The sequence below is a fragment of the Anastrepha obliqua genome, chromosome 4 (assembly GCF_027943255.1).
Source record: "Anastrepha obliqua isolate idAnaObli1 chromosome 4, idAnaObli1_1.0, whole genome shotgun sequence".
NCBI lineage: Eukaryota > Metazoa > Arthropoda > Insecta > Diptera > Tephritidae > Anastrepha > Anastrepha obliqua.
Genome location: NC_072895.1, coordinates 30739477 through 30753165, shown reverse-complemented (window position 1 = coordinate 30753165; position 13689 = coordinate 30739477). Strand labels below are relative to the sequence as shown.

General features: G+C 35.3%; 1 protein-coding gene across 1 annotated transcript in view; it reads left to right on the top strand.

Annotated features, from left to right (window-relative positions):
* LOC129244070 (5-hydroxytryptamine receptor 2A-like) overlaps positions 1 to 13689 on the top strand; it is a 181492-nt gene that overhangs the window by 65133 nt on the left and 102670 nt on the right. The window contains exons 3-4 of the mRNA XM_054881685.1: positions 5229 to 5418; positions 10149 to 10286. Coding sequence (XP_054737660.1) covers positions 5229 to 5418; positions 10149 to 10286 — 328 coding nt within the window. The remainder of the gene's footprint in view (positions 1 to 5228; positions 5419 to 10148; positions 10287 to 13689) is intronic.

The following is a 13689-nucleotide window of genomic DNA, read 5'->3' as shown; positions in this document are numbered from 1 at the left end:
AATATGTTATAAAGAAAAAACAATTTAGTTTTTTTGTTTCAGATCGATAAGTTAAGAGTAATAACTAGAGCAGTTTGGGGCCACGCGCTGTATGCAGCCGACAGGAAATGATCCCGAGGCCCCTTTTAGAAAAAAAAATTAAAAATATTTTTTCTGTACTCTCGAAAGGTTAAATAAAGTTTTGTTAAGGCTTCAAAATAATATAATTATTTTATCACCTTTAAAAATATGTTAAAAAACATTACCGATTTTGAGGCTTCTACATGAGGCTCCCCCCTTAAAGACACGAAGTAACAGTAGGCATAGCAATTCAGCAAAACCGGACTGGATCTTAGTCAAAACCTAAATACTCTGAAAATATTTTTTATAAGAAGCTTTTTTGATGCCTTCTTTGGTACCTCCAGGCGTTTAATTAGGTATATTTTCCCGTGTTTGATGTTTCATGTTCATAGTGGGTTTTGACAGGAATAGTTAAGTTCGATAATTTCAGAAATAAAAATAAATTCGAAAAAGTCAAAATGCCACACCTCATCTTAACTCACTTCTTAATGGCCAAGAACAAATTGCCGTTTACTCCCTTTTTACACTGTTAACTAAAGGTAGTCAGACCCGATTGATGTTTCAAAAAATGTTACGCAAACTAAAGTACAACCTTACTATGCACGAAACAATGTATTTCCCTTCAACATTTTACCCTTTCTATTTTTACGTTTTTTTCGTTTATACGTCACACATTGGCTTAGAAACTTATGCGTAGTAACGGAAATTTTTTTGAAAACAATAGGAAAACAAAAATTTAGTAACCGACAAAAAAAGTGTAAAAACATTGACGCAACATATTTTTTATAAACGTAATCTTTGTGGCAAACGTAATCTATGTGTGTGTGTGTGTGTGTGTGTGTGCCATTTGTATGAGTTTTTAATGCCGGAAATGCTCACTGCATACCAAAGTGGCAACACTTTTCAACATGGCATTGCACATTCGCGGTGCGGATGTTCACAGTTATGTATTACTAACTACCCCACTCCCCCGCTCACTCCCCCAATCATAGCAATCGGTTCTAATACAAAAGCGTTTCTCTGCAGTTATTCGTGCATTTTTTAATTTTTCTTTTCTACTTTTTTGCTACTATCAGAGTCTGCATTGGGTGTTGGTTGCGGCATTTTTTGTGTCGATGTTTTGTGTTTATGTTACTCACACTTTCGCATTCAACTATGCTACAAACTTTTGACGTTTTTCTACACAATCGCAAATATGTATGTAAATTTAAGTTTTTTCCAAAATTTATTTGAGGCTTCTCCCTGTAACATTTCTGTGCAGTGTGAAAGAGAATATTTAAATTTAAAAATTGACTAAGCTATAAAGGGAATTCAAGTCAAGTGATCCAAGTATTTTGAACATTATCGTCAATCATTCGATTATTGGTTCAGTTGGTAGGTGATTGGCCTACCTATAGTGTGCGTGCAATGAGAAGTGAACTGAATAAATTTTGAAAATCTTGAGATTTGTTCAATTTTGAAAATTTCTGTATAGAGTTTTTTAATTGTTTTTTTTTTTTAACTTTCAAGAAAAAAATATGCTTTTTAAAAAGTTTATTCTCGAAAAATTTGATAATCTTGTGATTTGGTCAATCTTGAAAATTTCGGTACAGAGTTTTTTAAATCTTTTTTAATTTGTTTTTTTTTAAGTTCTCAGAAAAAATATGCCTTTTAAAAAAGTTTATTCTCGGAAAAAATAAACTGTGAAAAGGTAAACGAATAAATTTTGAAAAAAATTTGATAATCTTGAGATTTGTTCAATTTTAAAAATTTTGGTATTGAGTTTTTTAAAGTTTTTTTAAATTGTTTTTTTTTTAACTTTGAAGAAAACAATATATAGCATAAAATAAAGTTTATTTCTTTCGAAAATAAACTTTTAATAAACTATGAAAGTAGAACTGAAAAAATTTTGAAAAACATTTGTTAATTTTGAGATCTATTAAATTTTAAATATTTTGGTATAGAGTTTTTTAAAACTTTTGTAATTTGTTTTTTTTTTTAATTAAAAAAAAACTGCTTTTTAAAAAAGTTAAGAAATAAACTGTGAAAAAGTGAACTGAATAAATTTTGAAAAAAAATTGGATAATTTTGAGATTTGTTCAATTTTGAAAATTTTGGTACAGAGTTTTTTAAAACTTTTGTAATTTATAATTTGTTGTTGTTTTTTTTTTGTGAAACCTTTCAGAAAAAATATACTTTTTAAAACAGTTTGTTTTCGAAAGAAATTAAAGAAAAAAGTGAACTGAAAATTCTGGTATAGAGTTTTTAAAACTGTTTTTTGAGTAGAAGTTTTTAGAAACTAAAAAACAAATTAATAATCTTGAGATTTATTCAATCTTGAAAATTTTGGTATAGAGTTTTTCAAAACTTTTGTTATTTGTTTTTTCTGCCATTTTTCAGAAAAACATATGCTTTTTAAAAAAATGTATTTTCGAAAAAAAAAAAATGGTTCCAAATTTTTGAAAAAAAATTATATTTGTTTGTTTGAGAAACATATTTTTTTTTTAATTTTGTTTTTTAATCACGTACTCTCAAGAATTTTTTTTAATTTTGTTTTTTTGATCAATAGCCTAGACTATGTTCAGCAATCCATAAAAGTTTCATAGTGATATATTTTCGAAAACAATTTGGTTCCAAATTTTAGAGAAAAAACTATGTTTTATTCAAAATTTTTGAGAAAAACAAGTTTTTTTATTTGTTCAAAATTTTTCAGCAAAATTTATTATTAATTTTTTAAAAACGCACGCGCCCTTCAGAATTGTTTCTTCTGTTTTTTCTTTAATAGTTGAGACTATGCTCAGTAATGCGTTAAAGTCTTATAATGATTTATTTTCTAAAAAAGTTTGGTTCCACATTTTTGGGAAAAAAATAATTTTTTGTGCAAGATTTTTGAGAAAAAAAAAGATCATTTGCTTTTATTTTTTTGTTCAAATTTTTCAGAAAAAAGTTTTTTTTTCCTTTTTTAAAAATCACACTATGAAGATTTTTTTTTTCATTAAATTATTTTCGAAAAAAATTTGGTTCGAATTTTTTTTGAAAAAAATATTTTTTGTTGAATATTTTTGCAAAAAAACAAAAAACAAAATCTTTTCAGACTTTTGTTTGTTCTTTTGTTTTGTTTTGTTTTTTTTAATAATTTTTTAGTGATCTATTTTCGAAAAAAAATTTGGTTCTACATTTTAGGGGAAAAAAACTATTTTTGGTTCAAGATTTTTGGAAGAAAACATTTTATTCCATTTTTCTTTTGTTTTCTGGTCAAAATCTTAGATAATTTTTGTTTTTTTCATTTTTTAAAAAAGTACGCCTCCTTCCGAATGTTTCCTTTTTGTTTTTTTTTTCATTAAAAGCTAAGACAAGCTCAGTAATGCGTAAAAGTTTCATAATGATTTATTTTCGAAAAAAAATTGGTTCCACATTTTTGGCAACAAATTATTTGTTGTTCAAGATTTTTGAAAAGAAAATCATTTTTTCATTTGTTTTAATTTTTTTGTTCACTATTTTTCAGAAAAAAGTTTTTTCTTTTTTAAAAAAGCACGCGCTCTTCAAAATTGTTTTTTCTGTTTTCTCATTAATAGCTAAGACTATGCTTAGGAATCCGTAAAAGTTTTATAGGGATACTCCTATAACTTTACGAGTTATATTCAAATACGCTTAGCAAACCATTGCGAAACGATGCTGCTCACAGAACCTACGTAAAATTGGGTGAAAGATTTTTGTATCGGCCTTATATTCAAGACTTGGTATCAAGCGATTATCACCTTGTAAAGTATTTTCAAATGCTTCTAGATGGTACTAATCTGGCTTTATGAGAGGCTTGGAAAAATTATCTGGTACACTTTTTTATTAAAAAGAATAAAAATTTCATCAAAAACGGAATTATAAAGTTACCTTTAAAATATACCAAAGTTATCGAACAAATGATATTCATCAATGTGTGTCTTGTCGCTTTCAGAGTAGTCTCTCTCAGAATATATCCTTATTCCAACACTTTTCTCAATCCGCGAACCATCTCTGGCCGACCCAAAAACACGCTTTTTGCTTATTTTCAGGTATGACCTTAAATCTTCCAATGATGCAACTTTTTCTTCAGAATAAAAAATCTCCGTATTTTAATGGGCATTTTCTATTTTGGGTGCAAGTTGCAAGGAGCAGGGTTATGATGTTGTTTTTGATCAAAAAGTTTAGAATTTTCCGAACCAATAAAAAGTCTTTCAAAAGACGCTCTTAGATGTTATTTTATATAAAAAATTTTAAAATTTTGTTTCTTTCAAGTTTCACTATTTTATTCAAAATATTTCCCTTAAAAATTGTTTGAGAAAAACGCCTTCATTTAAATATCCGCAGGTAAAATTCCCCAAACAGTCGCTTCATGAATGCCTAAAGCCCAGTTTTTGGTCTTCCTGTCCTTTTTCTATTCTCGACAGAACCAGTTTCTTGAAATTTCTTCACCAACCTTTAAATTGTCGACTCCTTCGGATGATTATTTCCACCAAAAAAAATTACGAAATGTTCTTAAATATCTTAATAAGCGGCCTCGGTAGTCTAGCGTAAGTGCACTAGCCTGCCATCCCAGAGGTTGTGGGTTCGAATCCCACGTAAAGCACGGTCCTCGCACTTTTCCAAATTCCCCCAAAAACTTATCCTTTCCATCCCATTCCCACTACTTAGGACTGATAGTGGCAGGCTAATCACCTAGCCTGTCAGAAAAAAAAATAGATTAAGGAAACCAACGCAAGACTGAGTCTTGTCAAGGCCCTATGCTCCCGAGAGGAGTGAGCAAGGAAAAAAAAGCTTCATCATGTAAAATTGTACATCTGCCTACTTGAGAAATGTCAAAGATGACATAAAAAAAGTATCGTCGAGGAAGTATTGACTACTGACATCTAGGCGTCACCTTTGAAATATCCTTCATTTGAAGTATTTTCCTGTAAATCACGTACTGAGCCCGTGAGCTCCATTATTAGGTAACAAAGCCTCCAGCAGCACGGGAATGCGAAATCTCGCATTTAAAAAGCAGCTGGTTCATGGCTTTTCATCACTGAATTCACATAAATAGTCAAATTCGCTAAAGTAGAGCTTCAAGTTCTACCACTCAGAATTTTACTTTTACAACTTCTTCTGAATTAGAATGTCATCTCTGGCACTTTCTAACCAATACTAATGAATTTTTTATTTTTTTCCACTTTCAGATATTGGGCGGTGACTAACATCGATTACATTCACTCGCGCACAAGTAGGCGTGTCTTTCTTATGATATTTTGTGTGTGGTCGGCGGCAGTTATAGTATCGTTGGCGCCTCAATTCGGCTGGAAGGATCCAGATTACCTGCAGCGTATAGAACAACAAAAATGTATGGTTTCACAGGATGTTGCATATCAGGTGAGTTATTTTTATATTTTCCATAATATATTGTGAAATGATTTTTAGTTTTTTTAAGAATTTACGAACTAAATGAAACATCACGAACATTATGCCAAGATTTTAGCTATCATGCTCCCAGGGTGTCTGTTTTCGTCATACCGTCAAGTTACTTAACATGCCAAAGTATTAGTGGATTTTTTACTGATTACACATTTATTCACATTTCATGCTATTACACCTGTTAACTAAACTAAGAAGAAATATTTTTTTAAACGTAGACTTGTTTTAGCACAGGGTTAATCACAAGCTACAATGGTTTGTTCCTTTCCAACCTTCTTGTGTACATATATTGCTTCGTTGCATAAAGTGGAAGCTTTAGTATTGGTGTGCTATTGTATTCTTTTAGCTTGTTTAGCAGCGAAAGAGTTTAGTGAGTCGTTGACTGTGTTCACCTACAGATCTCTGTGTATGTAGTCGTTCCGAACAAACTAAAGTGCTTGAAAGATGGTCAAAGATGACAGCGATGGTGATGGTGGAGGAAGGTGCTCCAAAACCTTATATTGAAAGCGTTGCATCATCTCAATATTACTTTCTCTATCCATCCCTACTATACAGCTGAATACCATAGGTCTATGCTGTTTTTTTTTATCTTTTAATATGGTGCATAAATCTCATATCCCATCTCGAACTAATTTTATCAACCGATCGCTAGGGGCTCGTGTCATATGTTCGTTCCATGCTCGTCTTCTACCTCTTATGAATTTTATAATATCGGTCCCACCTGTCTGTCCTCTTATCTCCACGTTTCTTATGTGGTTTAGTCTAGTTTTTCCAGCTATGGCCCTAAGGGCATACATTTCGAGCAGCAATCGTTTCGTTTTCATGTTTTCTGCACGAGCTTCTGCTCCATAAGTCAATATCGGCCTTTTATAGATTCCTGTTTTATTTTCCATGCTCATATAGTCGTCTCTCCATATGGTTTCTCGCAGACACCCTGATCACCAACGGTGTATGCACGTATCATCCGCAAATGTTGCAATTGTGCTGGGTTCAGGAACGGGAATAGCAGAAGTGTATAACAAGTAGAAAATAAGTCCGATTGTGCTGCCTTGTAGGATGTCTGTGCATGCTTTATTCGAAGCTACCGATCATTGATATAGACGTCTAGTAGATCTGTAAACTGCGTCGGATGTATGCATTTGTCGCACGCCTGAGCGACATCGAGGAAAATGGCCGAGCGGACGCATTTTTTCTCCAGAGCTTCTTCTATTGTATGGAATAGCCTATGCACTTGTAGTATCTCAGAATGATTTTCTCTAAACTTAAATGGGTGAGTAGGTGTGGCTCCTTTGAGCGCGATAATCTCTTTTAACCGAGTGGCACAAACAGCTTCTCAAACAGTTTTCTCAACAATGCAAGTAACGAGATTGGGCGCTAAGAGGCTGCATCATTTGCATTTTTTCTTGGTTCGGAAACTATTATAATTTCCAAGAATTTCCATTGCAATGGTACACATTTTAAACGAGTACATGCACTCATAATCATTGTTAATTTACCCAACGCGGTTTTTTAGAACTTCAGCTGTTATTAGAGATTTGAGAAATTATTTCCAATAGCGTAAATGGTTCAATTTCGCAAGACTCTTGGACAATAGGAGGTGGGAGGAAGCTATCAGTTATTGCATGGGGTTGAAATATATTTTCAAGATGTTGCGCGAAAACTTCAGCCCTCTCCAAAGGAAACGAAAATGTATTATGAATGCAATTTACATACTGCAGAACTGTAAAGTGTTTTGCGCCAAGTCCGAACAGAAAACTGTCAAACTTTCTACTAAAACTTGGAAGGAAAGGCGTTCGATTGATGGTCGGCAATATTACAGGACACAACCCACGGGGTCAGCATATGACCACCATGGGAATCATTGAGGACTCAGTGTGCTTGTCTTGCTTGAAGGAGGCGGATACGAGTAGCACTGAGCACTTTCTCTGTGAGTGTCCTGCCTTTGCTAGAGCAAGACTACGAGTTTTGGGTTCCGATGTCGTGAGAATGAGTAATATTCGTTCTCTAAAACTGGAGGATATTTACAGATTTGCGAAAGAATATGGAAAATTCTCACAGGAATAACTATCTCTATCTCTGTCTCTATTCTTTCCCATCTCTTTCTCTGATACTTTTCTCCCTTCCCCCTTAACTATCTACCCTCTTTCCAGAGCTCTAAATACAATGGGCTTTTAAGCCTGAGTGCTCTTTGGCTCGACCAATTCAAATTTCATTTCAGCCTTCTCGATATCGCTTTTTGCCCAAACTTGAGGGGTGTTTAGTTTTTTAGTTGGAGGATAGTGGGTGATTGGCTTCTTTATGTTCGCTGTGGCTCTTCAGCTGACAGGCGTTGTAAATTTTTGTTGAACATTTCGCTTTTGTGTTCTTGCGATTTGTCTCTGAGCAGCTTAGTTGATTTATTAAGTTCACTTTTTAATGGTGGGAATCTTGTTGTTTGCCTTTTTTTCTTGATAAAACACAATATGTATAAGGTTGTGGTATACAGTCAACCCTCTTAAAACCCGGTAAGTGCGTACCGCGTTATATAGAAACCGCGCTATAAGAGACTCAGATTTAACCGTACAAACCAGGCTAATTCGTAACGCGTTCTATGGAAGCCGTCTACCGCGTTGTATGGACACCAATATATACAAAAGACAAGATAAATTATAAATTATTTCTATTGAATGGAATTGAATTGAAGAGTTCATATAAGAAAAATTATTAAAAAAATTAAACAAAAACTAAACTAAAAAACTGTTTTCCAACAAAAACAAGACAAACTTTTGTAAAATTATATAATCTTTCAAAATACTCATCTTCACTGTCAGATATGAGTCGCCGAACTCGTCTTTTTTTAATGAGTAAATGCCTTCCACTTGGTTCATCTTCACATTGGTTTCCAATTGTAGCTTCTTTTCCTAACTGTACTAAAACCTCTCTATAGGGAGCTAAGCAATTTCTTAACTCTGTTTTAAACTTTGCGTTGCTCTTCGTTGACTGATCAGTTTGAATGAAATGAAGTTCTAATTCTTTAGCCAAGTTTAGCCCTTTTTTCACACCTTGTAAATCGAGATTTGGCACCCATTTGTTTTCCTTATTTTCGTTTACCACCGAATTTGCGGTGGGTGCATCAATTAATACTATCAGTTGGTCTTCATCTAAAATTTCTTCCCTGAGTACTAGTTCTCTTATATCCTGATGGTTTACTGCAAATTCTTCATCGCTTAAACCAGAAGCAGTGTTTACAATTTCTGCGGAAGCCGTAACGCGCGTGCGAGTAACACATTTCGCACCTAACGGACAGCCATTTGCCACAGTTTTCCTTATATTATCTGCATTTTTCTTTAGGGTTCGAATTGTAAATTTATTCCAATTTGTTGATTTTGCAACAGACGATATTTTTTCCCCGCCATCTAAACGATTTAAAATTTGGATTTTATCTTCAAGCTATATAAACTTTCTTTTTAATCCTTTCCTTGTTTCTTTGGTGGTTGACGTGATGCAAATCTAGGGTTAATTATTACTTCATTATTATTATATTAGAGCAAATGAAGAATATTACATACAGTATTGAAAACTGTTGTCCAATTATAAAAACAAATTAAGCAGTGAAAAGCTGAACGAACGCACAGTGCAGACAATTTTTTAGAAAGACTTGGTTACTGCGAAAGAGCTCAGAGACAACTGAAACCGATGTGGCAGACGGCTATAAGATAAGCTGGCCGCCTAATAAATCCCAGTTGGCGACGATCATAATGAGAAAAAAACAAGGAAGAAGTGTATTCCCCCAAAATTCCGAAAAATTTCTCAATCGTACGGATATCACTCCGACATTAAGCATGAAGTAGGTAAATGCGCATCATAAAGTGTTACGATAGGGTCTTACTATAGGTTCACCACGAGGTTGAGTAAGATTCAGGGTAATTAGTGAAAGGCGCCGCTTAGACGAAATGGAAGGTAGTGTCAATGCACTTGCATTGGGATTGTAGGAATTTAGGTGAAATGGGTAGGAATTTTCACCAACTGGAAAATAAATATGTAAGGCGTATTCAAAATGAAGATTTCAGGAAGGATGCTTAGAACGAGAACATGAAGAGAAAATGAATAAAAGAGGTTGACACTAAGTAGTTAGTTAGTTAGTATTCAGCTAGAATCGGAAGGTACTTAACATTTTGGCATGCGGCTGAGTTATTCTGACTGTTACACTAGTTACTAGTCATTGATAGTCTGCGCGGAAGGAACTTATGGGATGCTGTTCACGGAAAACGCGCTGTAAGAGTACCGCGATATGGGAGGGTTGACTGTATATTTTCATTTGAATATTGTTGTACTTAATCATGCAGATTTCTGTAACTGCATTGCAAAGTCCATTGTTTTCTTTTCGATATCATCAGCGCTGTTGCTTTATTTTTGCCTATGCAGATGTTTGTTTGAAGAAGTTATTGAAAATAATGAATGTCTACACCCCGGGCCTAATCCCGACATCCCGAGATTCTAAAAAGAGATCCCAAAAAGCACGTGTACGTAAAAATCTAAAAAATCGGCATTTCCTATTCTAACATCTTAGATTATTTCAAAATATAGTTTCAGTAGCAGCCGTTAACTCCTTCCTTCCTGTAAAACAACTTTTTAATTTTTCTCTACTGAATTCCCTCTAACAGAATGTCAACATTAAAAATTGCATTGCACTTTTAATTACATTTCAGGTCTTTGCCACATGTTGCACGTTTTATGTGCCATTGCTCGTCATATTGGTGCTGTATTGGAAAATCTACCAAACGGCACGTAAACGCATACACAGGCGACGGCCGCGGCCAATCGATGTGACCGGCAACAATAATCAGGTGAGTGGCAATTAACACAAAATAGCGTGTTTCATGCAACAATGGCTTCAGTAGTGTAAACATGCTCATACATACACATACACAATACACTCACACACGAGCATGAAAACTTGCTAGAAAATGGCTAGCCGGCCAAATCAGCAAAAACAATCGAGCAACGTTATATTACCGCAAATTAGTAGCAAAAGGGAAGCAAATGTTACATCATTCATGAAATTTGGAGCTTCAACATTTTGCCACAGTAGCTGAGTGCTTTAACTTACCTGCAGAATTACGCAACTTTCAGCGATGACATCAAGCAAGAAAACATACAAATGCAATAAAAACCTTGTTATGAATTAATATTACGTAAACAAGTTTTTATGTGCGAAAGAGGGAGAGAGAAAGAGAGAGAGCGATAGGGAAAGCGGAAGAGCATTTGGTATGCTTCTCTCTGGGAAGCAAAAAATTTGCTACAGCATTAATGGTTTCATTAGCTTAATTGCTTCACAGCATTCAATCTACTGATGCCCCGACCAGGTTTCAGCAACACATTTTGAACCCAAAATACTAGAAACACTGCCGAAATAGCACAATAACTAATTGCCATGCTTTTTGCAGCTACTTTTTGTTATTTTACTTATTTATTTTCTCTTCACCACTCAAGCCGCGTGGAGCAGTGAATTCCCGAAGTGGCACAGATGTGTCTAGGCTGTGGTGGGCCAACAACTAACTATAAATGGTCAACCACAAAATTTAATGTCAGGCGTAATGAAGTCCGATTGTGCAACCACAATTGCTGGTATAACATTTTTGTAGTCCTGTTGCTATTTCCCCCCTTATACGACTGCATGCATAGCCACGCAGCGCCTGTTGTAGTGGCTGACAGAACGAATGGCATTTGGTTGCGGTTAGATACAGAAGAAAAATGTTTATATAATAGAATGACAAAGGGAGGTGGCAAGAAGAGTTACTAAGCGGAAATTGTGCAATAAATTAAAAACCCAATACAAGGGGGAGGGCGTACAGAAAATGTATTGTGAAAAAAGAAGAAAAGAAGAAACGAATTCAAAGCAAATCGTAGAAAAATGAAAAAAAACAGTATGGAAAAGAAATACTTGGCAACAAAACAATTAACCACTGAGCAAAACAGAGGAGACGCGCTGTAAAAGAGGAGGCAAAAGTGAAGGTAAAACTACTCGGAAATTAAAGATAAAACTAATAAAAGTGACAAAGCGCGGAAACTTTTGAAAACTAGCAGAAACTTTTTGAAATCGTATAAATTTTCTTGATTGGGAAAACTTTTAAATGTAGCAAGAAACGTTAAGGGATACACAACAAAATTTATAAAAAAAAAAAAAGAATTTAATGGCATTAAATTTAGAGGAAAGATACCACGATTTTAAATATTACCACGCGAATAATTTGATTACCTTCAAAAATTTGGGTATTTTTACGCGCAGTGTGGAAAAAAATGTTAACCAGATAAAAAATTGTTTTTTACTTTTCATTACTGTTATTGTTGAAGTAGTTGAGTGTTTCTACTGCACTACTCCTAATTAGCGACAAGCGCCATTTTATTACCACTGTTTTCGTGTGATGTCTTGCCGTTGTTTTTGTTTTATTTTCTTGTTTCAATCAGATGCATTTCGTGAGTTCCAAATATAACAGCAAACTTTTCATCTCTATGTCTGAGATTTCATTAATTTGCTATAGGAAAGGCTTACCGAAAGAGCGATATCTTGCTCTAACATAGCTAAACCTGGACACTCGCATAAATAGTGTAAAAGACTTTCTCTCACGCCCTCCGCCTGACAAGCTGTACAGATGGGGTTGAGAGGAAAGTCAAATCTGGTTGCATGATCTTCTACCTTCAAGTGTCCTGTAAGGGTTGCAGTGGTACATAAGATGTATGGGTGAGAGCATCCCAACAGGTAATTCGTCCTCTCGCCATGTTTTTCTGGTTGTAGTGCACGTAGTTAATTGCTTCCACCTTCTCTCGGCTAAAGCACAGTAGTGTGAAACAATGGATGCTTTGATTGTATTCAATGGGGTAGCGCCTGCCACCACCTCTGTTATTTAAAGCCTTTTCTTGGCGGCCGCCGTAGCCGCGTGGGTTGGTGCATGACTATCATTCAGTATTCAGAGAGAACGAATGTTCGAATTTCAGTGAAAGACCAAAATGAAGAAAACTTATTTTCTAATAGCGGTTGCCCCTCGACAGACAATGAAAAACCTTCGAGTATATTTCTGTCATGAAAAAGCTCTTCATAAAAATATCAACCGTTCGAAGTCGGCTTGAAATTGTAATAGGACTATGAATAAGTTCGTGCGGTTTTTTTGACGTAAAATGGTTACAAATTTAATATTCAAAGTATTGTCCATCGCTTACTACTACTTTTTCCCATCTTTCTGGCAATTCACGGATTCCCTTTGTGAAAAATTCGGTCGGTTTTGCCGCAATCCACGAATCGATCCATTTTTTGACTTCATCGTAATTACGGAAGTGTTGGTCAGCCAGGCCATGTTGCATCGATCGGAAGAGATAGTAATCGGATGGCGCAAGGTCTGGACTATACGGCGGGTGGGGTAGGACATCCCATTTGAGCGTTTCTAAGTATGTTTTGACCACTTGTGCAACATGTGGCCGAGCATTGTCATGTTGCAAAATAACTTTGTCGTGTCTATCGGCGTATTGCGGCCGTTTTTCTCGCAGTGCTCGGCTCAAACGCATCAATTGTCGTCGGTAGACATCCCCCGTAATCGTTTCATTCGGTTTCAGTAGCTCATAATACACAACACCCAGCTGGTCCCACCAGATACACAGCATAACCTTCAGGCCATGAATATTCTGCGCCGACGTCGATGTTGAAGCATGGCCAGGGTATCCATACGTTGCCCGACGTTTTGGATTGTCGTAATGGACCCACTTTTCATCGCCCTTTCTTTTGTGCCGTTGAAGCAGTTGTTCGCATGCCATAAAACGGCGTTCAACGTCTCTTGGCTTCAATTCATACGGCACCCAATGGCCTACCTTTCGGATCATTCCCATGGCTTTTAAACGTTTGGAAATGGTTGATTGATCAACTCCCAAAGTTTTTGCAACCTCTTCTTGCGTTTGAGCCGGATCTTGATCGAGCAATTCCTCCAATTCGGTATCCATGAACTTTGGCGGCGCACCCTCGCGTTCTTCGTCTTCCAAGCCAAAATCACCACTTTTAAAGCGTGCAAACCACTTCTGGCACGTTCGCTCAGCTAGAGCATGCTCACCATAAACTTCGACCAAGATACGATGACTTTCGGCTGCTTTTTTCTTCATATTAAAATAATGAAGAAGAATTCCCCGCAAAAACACATTATTTGGCACGAAATTCGACATTTTCAAGTGTGGTAAAAATATTGTTGTTTACGCTTCAAATAAAAA